The following is a 19447-nucleotide window of genomic DNA, read 5'->3' on the forward strand; positions in this document are numbered from 1 at the left end:
TAGATTTTCGACCAGAATATTTAATAATTTAATATTATATAAAATATTATTAAACATTAATATTTCTGTACGTTTTTTAAAAAAACCCGCTAGTTAAAATGTATCAGATTTCCTGTTTAAGCGCTGCATTCGCTCTAGAATTATAGCTTTACAATATGAGTTCGGCCATTTCAACTTTTCTTCCAACGCAGTGTGGTCGTTACTCTAGCACGATTGAGAGTAAGGTATGATATTTATTTAAAAATTCAATTTATTTTAATTACAATTAATTACAATATGAATTTATAAAATTTAACTTTAACTTTTTAAAAATAATTAATTAAGCAAATTAAATCTTTTTTTTAATTATATTTGATAATCTTTAAATGTACACGTGATGTTAATATAAATTTTATATTAAATATATTTTATATCTAATATATCAATAAAAAAAATATAATATCACAAAATTATAATAAATTTGTTTTTTCAAAAGATGCATATGTAATAATATGTAAGAGAAATATTTTTTTTTTATTAAATACATCTCAGGATTGTACAAAATGGTGAATGGAAGAATACCTTCGGTTTTCTCAAAAACTTATGTTACCCCAAGAAGACCTTATGAAAAAGCTCGTTTAGATCAAGAATTACGAATTATTGGTGAATATGGTCTTCGTAATAAGCGTGAAGTATGGAGAGTTAAATATACTCTAGCAAATATCCGAAAAGCTGCTCGAGAACTTCTTACTTTAGAAGAAAAGGATCCTAAACGTTTATTTGAGGGTATGAAATGAATAGTTTTAAGTTAATAAATTTTTAAGATTTTCTTATAAAATAATTATGATGAATGTATATTTTTGACACCTCTTGTCTGATTGATAGTTTTGATGATATATTCTACTGATGAAATCATATAATTAATATTATTATTCCATATTTTAACATTTTATTCATTGAAATATATATTTATTAGGAAATGCTCTTTTACGTCGTTTGGTAAGAATTGGAGTGTTAGATGAAAGCCGTATGAAGCTTGATTATGTTCTTGGTTTGAAGATTGAAGATTTCTTAGAAAGACGACTTCAAACACAAGTATTTAAATTAGGACTTGCCAAGTCTATACATCATGCTCGTGTACTTATTCGTCAACGTCACATTAGGTAAATTTTATTGAACTTAGTTTTATATGCCTTAAAAAATGGGCAAGAAATGTCTGATTATATACAGATTTTTTCTAATCTTTAAGGCAATATTAATCTCCTGATTAATCACCAGATAAAAATAAATATTTATCTGGTTTCATATCTGGAAACATAACCTTTACTTTTTTTTGTGAAACAAGTATTTCAATTGCTTTTGTTAATTTTACTTAATTATAAAATATGGTAGTAATAGTCTTTTGACTACTGCAGGTATTCATACATTTTTGCTGATTGATTGTTTCTTCAAAATGATAAAAAAAAATGTGACTTAAAATTGGATGGGTAGCTAAAATGCTCAAGAATATGGAGCAATACATATTATAATATTTTCTTTCAGACAGGCCACTTAAGTGTTAGTGAAACTACACTTAACGTCTGTTATATATTAACGGATATAAATTCATTTTAAAAATAATTGGTATATTTTTTTTATATGTTAAATAGCATTATAAATTCATATTTTGAAATACAAAAAATAGAGAATATCGAGAAATAAGAATATAATATATAAAATATATCTCATTATATCTTATTTCAGAGTACGCAAACAAGTAGTGAACATTCCATCTTTCATTGTAAGATTGGATTCACAGAAACATATTGACTTTTCACTAAAATCTCCATTTGGTGGTGGCAGACCTGGTCGTGTAAAGAGGAAGAATCTGCGTAAAGGAAGTGGAGGAGCTGCTCCAGAGGAAGAAGAAGATTAAATAATTTTTTGTAATACTTTATCTAATAAAAGTATGCTTTAAATATTAAATTTTATATTGTTAAATGTTAAATGATTTTCAGATTATATTTTTTACCATTGTCTATTGACAAATATTTTTACATTTCTGTATGTAATGCAGAATTTTACTAAATATTACCAACCATTTTAATAAATAACTAACTAAATATTATATTCAATAACGAGTAAAAATATAAATATTTAATCCTAATATAAAGATAAAAATACTAAAAAAATAATAGTATAAATTTTTTAACCAATAAGAATTTCTTGCATATATATTCTTGCAATATTAATAAAATTATTAACAATGTGTGAAAAAGAATGATTCGATTTTGCTGAAAAGTATTCTCATAAATTTTAGTATGGTAGATAATATATAGTTTATTATTTAATATAATATCTTATTTGTATCAATATTATATTTATATTAATATCTAGAAATCTAATTACTACTTATTTATTATTTTATATGAAAATTTGATTAAATATTCAAATATTAAATATTTCTGATATTGCATAGTTTATCGTATTGATATTTAATGTGTATAATTTTTATTAATAAAATAGTTGTATCAATTTATCAATTTTATTCCTAATAATGCTTCATATATATATTTATAAAAAGGATTGTTTAGGTACTTCATTTATAACGAGATGTTATATAGTTTTGATTAATATTGAAAGAATTAGTTAAAAAACAGGGTTGATAAAAATAAGAAAGAAATAATAAATAGGGAATTAAGGAATAAAAGTTAGGAAAGAAAAGATATTAGTATATATTTGCAGTGATTAAACATATGAAAATATGAGAATATCGCAGCAATCGACGTTTATGTGAATATTACGAATATTCCTGTATAATCCGTATCAGAAATTTTTTATTAAAAATACATCTATATACTTAGAATTAATTATTTTTGCAATAAAAAATATACTATTTATTTTATAATAATATATTTTAAATAAACAAAACAAACAATTTAAACTTTCTAATTTGAAAAGTTTTAATTCACTGTATTTTAATATATTATATTCAATTCAATAATATTTTAAATTATTTTCGAGATAATTCTTTGAAATTTAAAAAAATTTTTAAAAATTTTAAAAAATAATTTTTTATTTCTTAAACCATTCATGGACATCTCATTAGATTACAATCATGAATAAAAATATATATGTATCACTAAATTAAATAACATTTCAAAATTTATATATAATTCTCTACATCAATTGGCATTTTTATTGTATTCTTTAAAAAAAACATTAACCACAGCCGTTATGTTCTAGCATTGATTTTTGCAAATTGAGATAAGACGATTACAAGCATTTTATCTCTGGAGCAAAAACTTATGATATTCAATTAAAATATAAGACAAACCGTTTTATAAACAAATTAAATTTGAATATATAATATGAAAACATACAATATGAATAAATAGAACATAGAAATATTTACTTATTTATTACATATTATTATGCTATTATGCTATATATATTATACATTATATATTATATATCATGCTATTCATAAAATTTTATTCAAATCGGAAACAGATTGTTTATAACAATAATTGTAACTTTTTAATTTAATTTTATCAAAAAGTACAAAGTACATTGTGATATATTTTTTATATTTATTGAATAATAAAAATAATAATTATTATATATTAATAAATATATTATCAATTAATATGATTACGTAATCTAACATAAATATAATAATAAAGATAAATACATTATACAAATACATATACCACAACAATATTATTAAAAAATAAAATTTAAAAAAAGATATTTATTCTATTTATTTTTTATTTTTTTCATTATTATTTTCAAGTGATAACTCACATAATTAAAAATTTTTACTGTAATTGATTTGAACATGGCATAATAACAAAGAGTTGATATGATAACAGTGTTGGCAATATGACTTGAAATTTGAAACCTAACGAGATACGATAGTGTTGGTTTAGCTATGATTACGTAACGTTAAAGAATTTTTTAAGGTTTGTCGATCTTGTCGAAGTCCAATATTCAGCTATGTTCAGAGTATACTTGTTGCACGCGGCGGGATTGGTGATCAACGGTTGGTTGAGGAGAGAAGAAAGGGGATAGAGGAGAATAACGAAGGATTCTTCTTACGTTAACGTGGGACTTCGCGAGCTTTCCGCAAGCTAGTGAGCGCGTTTCGATCAATTAACATATGCTACTTCCTAGCGGGAATTTTGTTTCACTGATCGAATAAAGGTAATTACATGACAGTGTGTTATCATACTATAATCCGGTAACCCTTCATCAGATATCGTATACTGACAAAAAACAACTGGGTTCCATATTAAAATTTGACACATCTTTTTTTTTATATTAAAGCAAGAGACCGCCTTTCTAACCTAAATTCTAAATTCTGTCATGGATCCGTAATGCGGGGTAGGGCAAGGAGGGCGATAACCACGAATCTCCTTCTCTTTTTGACAGCTAAAAATACGGTTTTTGAAGGAGCGACTGCAGCATCGAACATTGACTATTTCGGATATGATACAGCGCGCACGCATCCTGATTCGTTTACATAGATTTGTCTTATAAAATGCGCGCTTTTCATTTTTTAGTACATCATGTGTTTCTTATACTTGTGATTAATTATTTTTTATTTGTTTAGTTAAAATTATATTTCGAATGAAGACTAATTATTATGCATTCACAATTTTTTCATTGTATATTTAAATTATAATATTTAATTTATGAACTACAATAATATTGAAAATAATTTATTATAGAAATAAGTTTTTTTCTTTCCTTATATATTTCTTATCAATAAAAGTTGACAAAATATATAAATATTCTTATATGCAATTTTAATTTTTTCATTTTTAAATTTCAAATTAAATGACATTTCAATATATGTAAGAAAAATTAATTATACATTTATAGTTTTTGTATAAAATAAAAAATTAATAAAAATAACGATAAAATAATTTTTATTTAATATGATAATTCTAATAATTTTCAAGTTATATTGAGAAATTGATCAAAGTTTTAAAATTAAACTTTGTTATATTTATCGTGTTATAAAAATATAACATAATAGACTTCAAAATAAAATTAATTGTTATTTAAATTTAAATTAATAACTAATTATTATTGTAGGTAATTAATCTGTCAATTTTATCTATTATATTGATATTTATAATACATTTAATAATATGCTGATTGAAATTTAATTATTTATTTTTTTTATAAATAGAAATAATGATATTTTTAGAATTTTCACTTAAGAGTTATAATACAAAAAGAGGTTGAAAAATATTTCTTATACAGTTTTTAAAATTATTATAAAATTTATATAAAAGAATTACATTTTCATTATGAGAAATATATGTTTATAATATTTTTATAATAATGAACAATGATAAATTTTTTTCTGCAATTATAAAAATTATAAATTATATTTATTATTTTTATATAAAAAAATTAAATATTAAATAAAGAAAAAAATAATTTTGTGATTATTTATAACATCATTAATATTTTTTATTATAAAAATTATGAGATATAATAATATAGATAATTAACTGTACTATATTTTGAATTTATGTTTGTAATCTACATAATTTTATGTTTACAATGATAACATATATATAATAACTTAAGGATAGTAAAAGATAGTTAAAATTGAATTTTATCATTATTATCATTCTGTGCATAGATAACTACTTAATGTAATATTTTATTATCTCTTCTAATGATGAATAGATTATAATACAAAAATATGTTATTTGAACATATTTTCAATATTACTTCATTATTTTATAATAAATTAGTAATTAATAATAATAATTTTATTATTACATAATAAACTGAAATATGATAAAGGTTGGTAAATATTAGGTTTCATATACATATGTATATAAATTATTTGTATATAAATTAAAATTTTTTATTTCATTTTACAGGATATACGACATGTCACACCATTTTGTCACAGTTTGTGTAGTTTGTGTTTTATGTGCTGCACATACTCCATGTTCAGCACATACTGAATTTTCAAGCTCAGGACAAACAACTCATAATTCTGAAAAATTATTACGACCTAATGAACAATTACAACCATCTTGGTCATTAATGAAGTTCAAAGAAATACAGCAAAAGGATGTGAGAAAATTAAATTTAAATAATTTAGATGATTATAATAATGGTGCTGTTAAATTTTATAATGTATTAGATAAAAATACCAGAAACAAAACTACTTTATTGATGTCAGTTGCCACAAATGAAGTTCATACTAAAAAGAAAAATCTAGAAAATGTAGAAATTAACATTGAAAATAACCACATGCCAATAATGAAACAAGATTCTACAAATTTGAAGGATATGGAAATATCAGAAAGACTAGGCCAATTTGAAATTACACACAATAGTAAATTGAATATAATACAATTTGACAAAAATCAAAGTCCTTTTAATAAAATCAGGACAAAAAGAAATGATGTAGATGTTTTAGATGAAAAATATTTCATGAAGAAAATTTTTGAAACTTATGGAGATGGTACAAGTATAACAATGGAAGGTTTTGAAAAGTTATTAAAAAAATTAGGATTATTGAGATTATTAACTGATATATCAACATTAGAAAATCATAATATTGTTGCTAGTCACAATGAAAATCCACTGGGTAAGTTTTTTTCATCTATTGATTATTCATTATTAAAAATATTTTTTTTAAATTTAATTTTGTATTAATTAATTTAATAATATTTAAAAAAAGAATATATATTTTTAAAAAATGAAAATAAAATTTTATTTCAAGATCAACTTATATAAATATTGTCTTTTAAAGCTAATATCAGTATATGACTTTTAATTATCAATTATGAACCTATCAATCATAATAAGATATGAAACTATTTATTCTTATATATGTATATATATATGTATATATATTATATCTGATAATATTTTATCTTTATTCAATATAAGAATCATCTTGATTATAATTTAGCATAACTTAAGAGTTCAAACTCCTTTTCAATTGACCTATAGAGTTATTTATTGATTTTATTGAACTCTATTTTTATAATATTTTATGAAATAAATGAAATGTATTCAATATATACAATAAAAAAAATATATTTAAAAAATAGAAATAATCAGCAACATTTATTTTATAATTATGAATGAGTAAACAAAATTTGATACTATTCTTGTTGATTACATGAGATATCAATGGTTAAATAATCATATCATATGTAATGTTATCCTCTATGTAGATATCCAACATCTTTTTACTATCAGTAAAATCATATTACAAAATTCTTATTAAAATTCTATTAAGTAATGCATATTTTATCTTAAATAAGATAATATCTTCTTTTTATGTATTATATATCATATTTTTGTTAAACACTTTTTATTTATTATATGAATTATATTTTCATATTAGATAATATTTAAAGTTATTTAATAAAAGTTTTTGAATAATATATTATTATATAAATTTATATATGAATTTTTTTGTTATAGAAAAGTCAAAGAATTTGCAAAATAATGGTTTACCAGAATATGAAAATGGAATTAAAAAAGAACGGGTAAGATAATTGTAACAATTAATATTATAATATTGTATGTATAATTTTATTTATATATATTTGTAAAAAATTAAACAAGTTTTTTGAATTTTATTAATTTGTTTTTAAATTCTTAATTAAATACATTCTATAAATAACTGTATCAATATTTTAGTGCTTAAGTAGTAAAGAATTATTAAGTACTGTTGCAAGAGATATGCCATACAATTTGAGTACTAATAATAATTCAACATTACCAAGTTGGCTTTTTGAACGTGTATGTCCAGCTCTTGTTTATCAATTAGCTGGAGAATCAAGCTCAGAGAGAAATGGATGTATTCGTGTACCGGAGAATTATAGGCTAACAACAATTAACAAATATCTTGGAGAAGATATAACTCGTAATATGGTTCAAGGTATATAATCAATATAAATATAAATATTAATAAGAATTTTATATTTTAAATATTAATATAATTTTAAGTATATAATTTTCTTATTATTCAGTGTGGGCCTATTCAACAATCAGTATTCTAATAATCAGTCTTTGTGGTTTACTTGGTGTTGCTGTTATACCTTTTATGGGTAAAATTTATTATCATCAATTATTACAATTTTTAGTTGCTCTTGCTGTAGGAACATTATGTGGTGATGCTCTTATTCATCTTTTACCACATGTAAGATATTATGATAAATTTTTACTCTAAAAATTTTTTATTATAAACAAAATTAATTTGAGTTAATTATTATATATTTAATTATTAATATATATTTAATATATAATTATTATATATTTTATTAAAAAAAGATTTATTTTTTTTTTTAGGCAATGATGTCGCATCATAATCATGAATATATTCATAATGATCATGTTGAGTTAGATTTTAAAGAGCAACATAATATGAATTTTAAAGAGCAACATAATATGAATATGTGGAAAGGATTAGTTGCAATGATGGGACTTGCATTATTTTTTTTTACCGAGAAAGCTTTAACAATGTTAGCAGAATGGAGAAAACTTCGACAACGCCGTAATAAAGTAATTATTTTATTTAAATTAACATTAGAAATGAACATGAATAAAAATACATGAACATGAACAAAAGAACATGAATAAAAATATATAAATTTTTGTAAAATATATTTATTTTTAAGTAAATGTAAACTATTTATATTTTGAATTTTAGCTTCCACCACGTGTTCGAGTAATGAGAGAAACTGATGGACCAAATAGTAATGTTGTTGGAGAGAAACTTTGCAAACATAAATATTCATCATATCCATATTGTTATGGTGAAATTAGCACAGATATTCAAGGTATAATTAAAAATTTTATTGAAATTTATTTATATATTTAATTGATTTAAAGCTTTTAATTTTATTTTTTGAATGATATTAAAAATATAAATAATCTATTATAAAAGGATATTTATTATTCAGATAATCATCATAATCGTCAACATAATAATCATGAAAGACCTCCTGTGATAGAAGAAGAAAAACCATTAACATCAAATTGTAATTCAGTTTCAAAAATTATGACGAATGATATAGAAAAAAAACCAAGTAAAGATTGGAGGCTAGACGATTCAATAGTAAATACTAAGAAAAATACAGATGGAGCAGATATACCATTAAATGAATCAGAAAGTTATACTGTTATTATACGTGAACACGAAACAAAACATCATGGTCATACCCATTCACATGGTATTGTCTACTTTGATTTAATATACTATTTTATCTGTAATATATTTTATGAATGAAATTTATTTAGGTCATGTTCATTCTGCACCTGAATCTATGTCGAGTGTTGCTTGGATGGTAGTAATGGGTGATGGTTTGCATAATTTTACTGATGGTATGGCTATAGGTGCAGCTTTTTCAGCAAATATAGCGGGTGGTTTCTCCACAGCAATAGCTGTATTTTGTCACGAATTACCTCATGAATTAGGTATATTATATTAAATATATTAAATATTTTGAGTTTTCAACTAATTTTTGTTTCTGTTTTAATAGGAGATTTTGCGGTTTTATTAAAAGCCGGTATGAGCGCTAAACAAGCTGTTTTCTATAATCTGTTATCTTCTGTACTTTGTTTGTTTGGTATGATATTTGGTGTACTATTAGGAAGTACTCCTTCTGTAAGTAATTGGATGTTTGCAGCTGCTGCAGGAATGTTTATATATATAGCTTTAGTAGACATGGTAAGTAGTATATATTTTTTTATTTAATAAAATAAAATAATAAAATAATTATAATTGACTATTAAATATTTATATTAATATTAAGATTCCAGAATTATCTTCAAGTCACTCTGTAGAGCGTAGCTCTCAATGGCAATGTATTTTACAAGCATTAGGGCTATCATGTGGCCTTGGAATAATGTTAATTATAGCACTCTATGAACACGATCTTAAAAATATATTCAGTGATTAAATTTATAAAGACTGACAACTTTTTTGAATGGTAAGCTTGCAATATTTTCTATAGATCCATATTTACAGTCATCTATTAAGTCAATAAAATTTTGACTGTGCATTCTTACCGAAAATATTTACTGTTATAATAATAGAAACAAATTTACTTTCTTTCTTTTCACATTTAGCATAAGATTTCTTGTTGATAACAACATTGTCTGTTGTTAAAAACTTAAGAATGTACTATAATAAAATAAATGCTAAATGTTTTACAATACTAAGAGTATTCCGTGCACAAGAATAAATGAGTTAAACAATTTAAAGAAAGTTAGGTAATTCAAATGCAACGACAATATTTGAAGTATATTTATTAAAAATTATATTTGAGATATTGCGTTCTTTGAAAATAATAAAAACAGTCAGATAATTCAGTAAAATTTGAATATTCTACAATTTCTTTGGTAGGTTATTATAAAGATAGATAATTGTAGTCAATTTTTACTCAATAATGTTTGATATTTTATTATTAAAATCATATAAATTTGCAAAAATGCCATGCGATTTTTTAAAATATTTTTTTTTCTTTTCTTATTTTTTAATTTATCAATAATTATGGTAATTAATGATTATAAAAAAATATTATAAAAAAATTAGAAATTTAATATTTAAACCATAAAATGTAATACTGAAACACATGTAACACCAACTAAATGCATGTAAAAAAAATTGACAATTATTTTACTTAAAACATTTTTAATTAAATTTACTCAATTTTCTATAGAAGATATAATTGTTTCGGTTTTATATTTAGATTAAATATGAATCACCATAAAAATGTATTAATTGTTATAACAAGATATAAATATATTCATGGACTATTTTTGAAGAATCAATTCTAGAGGTCAAAAAAAAACAAAAATGTCGATTAAAGTTTATTTATTAAATTATAAATTGAAAGTTTAGAAGTGAAATGGAAAGAGAGTTAAATCACTCTCTCTTTTACTACTGTTTTTATCTCTATCTTGTTTCATTTAATACAAACTACTTATACCTTAAATAAACCTCAAATTTTTATGTATTTTTATTTGTTTGTTTCTTCAGAATCGATTTTTCGGAGATGTTCTATGAATATATTAATACCCTATATAAAAATTATATATTGATTAATTATAATCTGCATTACCTCTTTACTTGTCAGATATCTGGCATTTACATAATATGTATTTTAGAGTTGTCAGTGTATTTGTACACAAGTTTGATTGTGATATATTTAATAATTGCATTCTTTATTTTGATACAACAATTTAAATAAATGATGCTTCAGATAAATATTTTATAATTGAGTCAGTGTTATATGTAATTCTATCATAAATGTATTATTAAAGTTAACAAAGTGATCTATACTTTATAATAATTTTAAGTCGAAATAGTTATATATTAATCAAATTATAAGATCAAAAACGAAAAACAATGGTATTAAGTTAATACCAAATTATAGAAAATATTATCAATTGATCATAAATGCATTTTAATAAGTTTATAAAAATTTACAATTTTGTTTTTGAAATTTCTATGCTTATTTTTTTTCTAGTTGTTTCATTGTAATTATTCTGCATTTGCACAATATTTTAAATATTATATATATATAAAAGTTTGTGTTTCAGTAATTAATAAATTATCAAATAAGATAATTATATTATCTAAACAACATATTTTAATTTTGTACAATTATAAATGCACTTGTGCACAAAATAATTTCATCAAATATATTGATGCAGATAAATAGAGGCGGTAAATTATTATTCATGATTGAATATATTAAAATTTTAAAAATACTACTTATACTGCCACAGTAATTATCAATCATTGAATTGGTGATTACTTACAATTATATGTACATATCTGCATGTCGTAAGATAATACATAATTAAAATATAAAAGCTAAATATTTTTAGCTGTACTTATGTAAAAGAAACTATTATTTATAATTGTAAAAATACTGAAATATCTTTGATTCTCTAAAATTATCTTAACAAAATTTTTTTACTATCATACAATTATTTCTATATATATGCATTTATTGTGCTAATGACATGGAATATTCATTCTCAAAATACATATTTTGCACATTTTTTTGTTACTTAAAAATGTATTGTAACACTTTGAATACCAGTTTAACAATCTTGCTCACATCAATAAATTGATTAATTACATGGCATTCAATGTGTTAAACAATTAAATGATGTAAGTTACTTATTTTGTTTGTATATTAATGATTAATGCCATGATCAATGACAATGTATTTTTTTACAGAAAATGTAAAAATTGAAAAAAAGCGTTATATTCTTATAAGCAAAATACTTTCTTAAATTATATCTTATATTAATACTGATGTATTTAACTAAATGATTTGCGCTTTTTGTAAAAATTTAAATGCTAAGCATAAACATTAGTTTTTTGAAACATGTTTATATTATTATATATCCTGAAAGATTTTAGGATTTTTTTTTTTACATATAATATGAAAATAGTAAAATGATTTTTATTTAAAAAAAAAAAGATTATTCTAAATTATTGATTTCTTATTATTTCTTAAAATGAATTTATTTTTCAATAATAAATTTTAATAAATTTTATCAATAATTTATATAATAATATTCCATAATATATGTACTATATATATAAATTAAATATAGAACAAATCTATTATCTTATAGAATTCTATATTTTATTTTAATTGTAAATACGGAAATACGGATTATATATAAAAATTGAAGATTTCAGTATTTCTTTTTTAATTATAAAAATGATGAATTTTGATTCTAATATGAATTAATAAATGTTTTATTATATTATAATATAATCTTATAATTATTTTATGGCCAATAATAATTTTATTAATTGAAGAGATAATTTAAAAAAATTATCTGAGAATATACTTTATTATATATTAAAATTAATTAGAGAATATGTTATAAAAAGTTTTCATTAAAAAAATTGTTTAGCACATATAAAAATTATTGAATATTTTAAGATTAAGTTATTTAGATCTAAATTTTTTAATTGTATTCTAGACATGTGCAATATTTGTTTGTACATTAAGAATACAAAATGTATCGAAATTTTTATTTGGGCGATTTATCTTTTATATTGAATTCAATTTGTAAAATCGTATAATCCATGAATATTAATAATTCATAAATATATTAAGTAGTGGAAATAATAGATTCAAATAGAATAATAATAGAAATAAAAGTAAATAATAGAATAATAATAAAGAAAATAATAGAAATAAAACTCAATCAATAGTATAATAATTAATAACAACATTGAAAAATCTATATTTTTTTTGCTTTCAAAAAATTTTTTAATTTTTAAGAGTAATAATTAATTTTTGTATTAAACTTCAAATTCTAAAATAATTTGATTATAATTATAATGATATAACATAATTTAATTTTGTACAAATATTCCCTTTCGTTCAGATAAATACTTATTAAAACAATATAATTTATTATACAATACATAGAAGTACTAACGGTGAATAAAAATAATAAAAATAATCACTAAAATTTATAAATTAAATAAAATTTTTTAATAATAAAATCTGTATAAAATGTCAATATATTCATAGAATACCTCATAAAAGATCGATTTTAGAGATGAAAACATAAAAGTTAATATATAAAAATAACAATTGATATTTATTTATTAAATGAAATAGCAATGTAATAATACCAACCATATCTTCAATATTAACCATAATGTAAATAATTTAAATTTAATAAGTAGATACGGATGCGGATGTTTATATGAAATAAAATTTTTATGAACACGAAAAAAGAAATTAAGCTTAAATTGAGATTTGCCTTATTTTTCAAATATTATATTTTAAATATTTTTATCATTCATATATATTATGTAGATTTTTATATCATTTTGTATAAACATCTGCAATCTTTTTATAATAATACAATAAATGTAATAAATATAATAAATAAACCTCAATGAATTTTTGTGTTTTCATCTCCAGAATCAATTTTTTTAAAAATATCTCAATATATTAAATTATATTTTTTAATTTTCAATTTAAATTTCAATTTAGATCAATTTAAATTAAAATTTAAATTTTTAGAAATAATTTAATATTACTTATTTATTTATCCAAATTATTTTTCTCATTAAAAAATTTCACAAATTTGATTAAAAATGTATTTTAAATTCAGATAAATATATATGGAATACTTAATATTTTAATTTTTATATTAATTATAATATTTAATAAAATATCAATATTAATTAAAATTGTTAATATTATTAAGTATTATAATTATTATTTTACTTCTATAATTTCAGAGAATATAATATAAATATATTGAACACTTTGTATAGCATCGAAATATATGTACATTCAACGATTGTAAATTTTAATAAAAATAAAAATATATGAATTATTGTTATAGAAAATTAATTGGAATTCATTACACGAAATAAAAAATTTTAATTTAATAATAATTTTGGTATAATTTAACAAACCATAATATTTTCTGTTATGTAATATTAGTACACACATAATATTAAAAAAACAATAAATTTTAATTAAATGATACTTATTTAATTAATAAATTATAATATCATTAAATTATAAATCATTGTATTATATCAAAATAATTATTTTATAATAATAAATCATTAATATTAAAAATTGTAATATTCAAATACTTAATTTATGCAAAAATATTAATTTAGAGTTTCAATCATCTCCGCCATTATATAATACAATTGCCTATCACAAAAATTACAATTGAATAGAGAGATGTCACCACAAATACAGTTCAATATATTCGTTTCAAATTTGTACAAAATGTTCTTCTATTTACCATTAAATGATATTTTAATATTTATGAATTGTAAAATGTTTTCAATCATAGACAAAAAGACAGAATAAATTTAGACATTTAGACAGAATAATATTCAATGCATTTTTTGTAATTTAAAAAAAATATTTTTAAAAATCAGAAAATATATTATTTATAATTTATTTTAGAATTAATATTTATTTAGATTATAATAATTATATTTATGAATTAATCTCATTATAAAAGCTAATATATCATAGATTTTCAAAAATAAAATTATATTTTTTTAAATATTTAAAAATCATTTATGAAGTGATACAAATTAAAAAATAATTAAATGAAATATAATAAGATAAAGATATGTTTTTTAAATCTATTGTAAATTTCAAACTAAAAATAATTTGTGAATTAATATTTTATTTAAAATTTTTATTAAAACTGTGATGTATCATATTCTTCTTATATTTGATAATAGTTAGTGTTTAAATAGTTAATTATATATTTAAAAAATATTTAATGATTACAAATATGAAGAAATAATTCAATAAAAAATAATATATATAATATATAATTAAATAATAATATAATATAATAATATATAATTAATTAAGATTAATCATTTTATTATTTTTAAAATTATGCAATGATCATGTAATATTTACAAATGAAAATGATATATCTTATTTTTAAAATATATATGTATGTATGTATGTATGTACAATATATAAAAAAAAATTTTTATATTTGTAAATTATATTTATAATATTTTACAATCTTTTGCTGTTATATAACAGCTGTTATATATGTATGAGTTAATATGATTTTTTTAATATTGAGGCACTTAACATATAATTAACAATACAAGTCAAATAAAATTTATAAATATTATTTAAATATTAAGTTTTATACAAATATTAGAATAATTATATTATAACAAAATAGTTTATCAAACAGAGACTAGATCATCTTTATCACTCATCTGAGCTGATAAACTAAATGCTGTATCTGTGCTAGCTTCACTATTTAAACTTTCATTAAATACTGGTTTCATATGTGCAGCATCACTCATTTCTCTCATTAATCCTGCCATGTCATCATCTGGATCAATTTCTTGAATTTCACCTACTACATCAATTTCTATAGACTGATTATCTATTGCTGATATTTCCTGTGTTTCAGGTTTTGATTCTTTAAACTAATAATTATAATAAAAATAGAATTAATATTGCATCATTGTTTTGTACATTAATAGAAAATGTATTTTTAAAATCTTACTTTCATAGTTTCCAATTTACATTCAGATGGTAAATTCATATGAAATACACAATTTGTATCAAAAATCACTGGTACTGGCTCATGACATTCTATATCTGCTCGAACTGCACCACATGCTTTAAATAAAACTTGATGTTGATCCTATTAAGATGATAAAATTTGTTCAATTTGTATTTATATGATATGATATTATTAATTAAATATTACTTTAAGAATATGTTTGCGACAATGTTTTGCAGCAGGAAGGGTTTTTTCTCCACATTTTACTCCACCTTCTGTAAAAATACATTTTGATATACTTGGTATTTTTTGTGTAGGACCTACAGTTGCCTGTAAGAAAAATATATAATTTTTAATATTACCATATATACCATATATGCTATATAATACTATTTATTATATAAAATCATAAAATTTGTATTTTACTTGTGCTCTACGTTCTAAAGATTTTCTATATAATATAGCTTCAACTCCACTACGTCTATGATAACGATTTAAGGCTTTCAATTTTTCATAAATTTTTTTTTCTTTTGCAGTTTCTTTCGGTTGATCATATATACTACATAATGTTTCCTTTTCCTTTTTAAGTGCATGTAAATATTTTCTTCTTTTCTCTCTTAATATATATTGTAATCTTCTAAATTGATCTATATAAAGTGATTGTAATCTAATTAGTTTTTCTCGTGCAATATAGATCACCTCCTCAGCAGTAAAAATTCCAGCATGCCTTAAAAAATTAATACTAATTATTCAATAGAAATTACTGTTTCATTTTTGCAAAAAGCAACTACAAAATAGATATAAGTAAAAATACAGGTAATTGAAATTTCATTTTTAAAATTTGCTCAAGCCAAAGCAAACTAGCTGATATTCTACAGAAAAAACAAATTAATAAAATTTTCGTATACATATATATAATTGTAAGTATTCATACATAAGAATATTCTTACTTTAAAGGATCTTCTTGTGCACTATATAAACTTTCATTATCACTATCATCAAGATAACTTCCTCTTAAAGTATCATTCACTGTTGTAGGTTCAACATCACTATCAGAAGAACTTGCATAATCCAAAATATCACGTCCACTTGCATTTACTTTATATGCATCAACTTCAGCTAAAAAAGAATTTTTTATATAAAGTTTTTACAAAAATTTTAATTTATTTATAAAAATATTTAATTAAAACTTACTAAAAGGATCTAATGCTTTGACTTTTCCTTCTTCATCTTCAGTATCTTCAGTACTTGAATCTGTTTTTTTAACATAGTGGCTTAAATTAAGTAAAAGCATTTCAAATATCTGTAATAAATCTGTAATAAAGAATATCTAGCTCTTGACTTTATTCAAACTATTTGGATTTTTTAAATTCAGTATATCTAAAATTCAGTATAATATTTAAAAAAAAATTCTTATATGTAATAAAAAATATATAATATATATGAAATTCATTAAATTTGGATTTGGTACATACAAAATATCTTCTTTATCCAATTTCAATGCTAGATTTTAGTATTTTTTAACATTATAATGTAATCTTGAATTTGATGAAGAATTCAAGTGACAGAATAAATTATATTGAGAAGTGTCTACTTCATATTAGCATTCTGTAATTTTAAGTATCTATTATTAATAATTTAATAATAAGTTATTATTAATAAATTAAAAAAAATAAAGAAATATTATAATATATTAAATATATATGTGAGAAATGTTTAAAAAAAATGTGAAATATAAAATACGGAAGAATTGCAAGCTGCGATTATAACATCGTAGACTTTATAATGAATGAATATATATCGAATACAAAATAATATCGAGAAATTAACAGAGTATAAATCGATAAATATAAATCCTATATAAATATAAATAAAATCCTATTATACTTTCAATTATTATAGTTATTTACGAGATAAAAACCCTGATATATTTTCAGTATATTTTCAAATATTCAAAAAATTATATATCAAATAATTAAAAATTATGAAATATTAATTTTTCATAATATTCTGAAAAATATCAAAAAATTAATTTTATAAATTACTTTTTTAATAAAATTAAAAGTTACAATGTATATATTTATTTTATAATTTTAAATTTAGCGCGATAACTTACATTGGAAATCAAAATTACTCTATTAATATTATTAATTTAAAATAATTTACAATTTAAAGAATATATTTTGAATATAAAAATTATAATATATATATAAAATATTATATATATCTAAATTTATAATCATTTTTTTTAAATAAAATTTTAATACAATGTGTATTTGTAACAAGTGGTAAATCGTCGCCATTTTGTACGTGAGATGTTGAATGAAGTTTCATTGATGTATGTACGGATTTCGAACGAATGAAACGGACATGTGATTAGTTTTTGTGAAAATTATAATAAAACGAAAGAAGCGGGACTTAAGAAAGCCGCGAAATATAATTTTTTTAAAGACTTACTGTGATTTCTTATATCAAATCTTCAAAGAGGAAGGCAGTGCCAATCCAATCACGCTTATCACCATCGATGTATTTCTGATTATTTCAAGAGTAAAAAAGATTATGTTGTGAAACGTAAAATATTAACAATTGTGCAAGTCTGAAGTTGTATCTGAATAAATACTAAATATTCGAAAGACAACACTGGATCCTTCGATAGGATCAAGATAACGGAACGCTACTACAAGGGTAATATTGGCTGCGTGCACATACTAGCTCAACGATTGCGTCACTTCCGGGAGTTGAAAGCTCAAAACTTCTAATTGATAAACTACGTGATTCATACCTATCATAGACTGAAAAAGTTCAGGTAGGTTATGACGTTGGTCATAAAATATTAGCCAAGTTGGTTTTACGTTATGCACGCGTGTTTATTAAAATAAACCAATGTAACGTGCTCATCATAAAAAATTAATATTTATTTCGAATTAAATAGTACTAGTTTATTACATGTTTATTGTGTCAGAAAAATTGCAACTTCTTGTGCAACATAATGACAAGTAATATTTTTTAATTTTTTCATATGAAATGGGGTAAATTATAATAATATATAAAGTTATTACATGGATATAAATACCTCAACTATAAAATATAGAATTTTTATTTTATTATTATAATTGAAATTATTAATTTATATAGTGAATTAATATCGAAATAATAATATAATTTTTTATATAACCAACCTCATGGCCTGCCAAAAGTTCATAAATCGGTGTACAATAATATAAAAATGCATGCGGAACATATTTCTGTATAGTAATTTATATGGTATTAATTAATTATCTTGGATATTTAATATATATCGCGTTTTAAATAATAATAAAATTGCGATCAACTTTAAATTTGTTAAAATTTTATTGAGATTAAGAAAATCTATTGACTTTAAAAAACGGTTTTTATAACAAATTATCAAAAATAA

General features: G+C 20.9%; 3 protein-coding genes across 11 annotated transcripts; 2 read left to right on the forward strand and 1 right to left on the reverse strand.

The window, feature by feature from the left end:
• Window positions 1-121: 121 nt before the first annotated feature.
• On the forward strand, window positions 122-1944 carry LOC108004437 (small ribosomal subunit protein uS4). 2 transcript variants are annotated; one of them, XR_009832721.1, is made up of 5 exons: window positions 122-224; window positions 532-765; window positions 956-1142; window positions 1522-1602; window positions 1723-1888. XR_009832721.1 is itself a non-coding variant. In XM_017067353.3 (4 exons), the coding sequence occupies exons 2-4, from the start codon at window positions 543-545 to the stop codon at window positions 1892-1894; spliced, it is 582 nt and encodes a 193-aa protein (XP_016922842.1). In that variant the 5' UTR covers window positions 122-224; window positions 532-542; the 3' UTR covers window positions 1895-1944. The 2 variants fall into 2 exon arrangements, 1 of the variants encoding a protein (XP_016922842.1); XM_017067353.3 differs by lacking the exon at window positions 1522-1602 and having other exon boundaries at window positions 1723-1944.
• Window positions 1945-2257: 313 nt separating this feature from the next.
• On the forward strand, window positions 2258-9926 carry LOC108004433 (zinc transporter foi). Of its 2 annotated transcripts, XM_062085202.1 has the most exons (12): window positions 2258-4164; window positions 4288-5787; window positions 5868-6586; window positions 7435-7499; window positions 7654-7894; window positions 7986-8155; window positions 8305-8517; window positions 8666-8795; window positions 8919-9188; window positions 9256-9432; window positions 9498-9685; window positions 9771-9926. In XM_062085202.1, exons 3-12 carry the CDS (start codon window positions 5878-5880, stop codon window positions 9915-9917), a joined length of 2310 nt encoding a protein of 769 aa, XP_061941186.1. In that variant the 5' UTR covers window positions 2258-4164; window positions 4288-5787; window positions 5868-5877; the 3' UTR covers window positions 9918-9926. The 2 variants fall into 2 exon arrangements, with proteins under 2 accessions (XP_061941186.1, XP_016922832.1); XM_017067343.3 differs by lacking the exon at window positions 4288-5787.
• A 5701-nt stretch (window positions 9927-15627) lies between these two features.
• On the reverse strand, window positions 15628-18632 carry LOC108004429 (KAT8 regulatory NSL complex subunit 2). 7 transcript variants are annotated; one of them, XM_062085206.1, is made up of 8 exons: window positions 18490-18632; window positions 17508-17640; window positions 17227-17346; window positions 16983-17151; window positions 16459-16759; window positions 16240-16362; window positions 16033-16173; window positions 15628-15952 (listed from the first exon to the last, which is right to left on the reverse strand). In XM_062085206.1, exons 3-8 carry the CDS (start codon window positions 17324-17326, stop codon window positions 15704-15706), a joined length of 1083 nt encoding a protein of 360 aa, XP_061941190.1. In that variant the 5' UTR covers window positions 17327-17346; window positions 17508-17640; window positions 18490-18632; the 3' UTR covers window positions 15628-15703. The 7 variants fall into 7 exon arrangements, with proteins under 7 accessions (XP_061941190.1, XP_016922813.1, XP_016922816.1 ...); XM_017067324.3 differs by having other exon boundaries at window positions 16459-16774; XM_017067327.3 differs by having other exon boundaries at window positions 17227-17412.
• Between the last annotated feature and the right edge of the window lie 815 nt (window positions 18633-19447).

Source organism: Apis cerana, linkage group LG14, assembly GCF_029169275.1.
Source record: "Apis cerana isolate GH-2021 linkage group LG14, AcerK_1.0, whole genome shotgun sequence".
Classification (NCBI taxonomy): Eukaryota; Metazoa; Arthropoda; class Insecta; order Hymenoptera; family Apidae; genus Apis; species Apis cerana.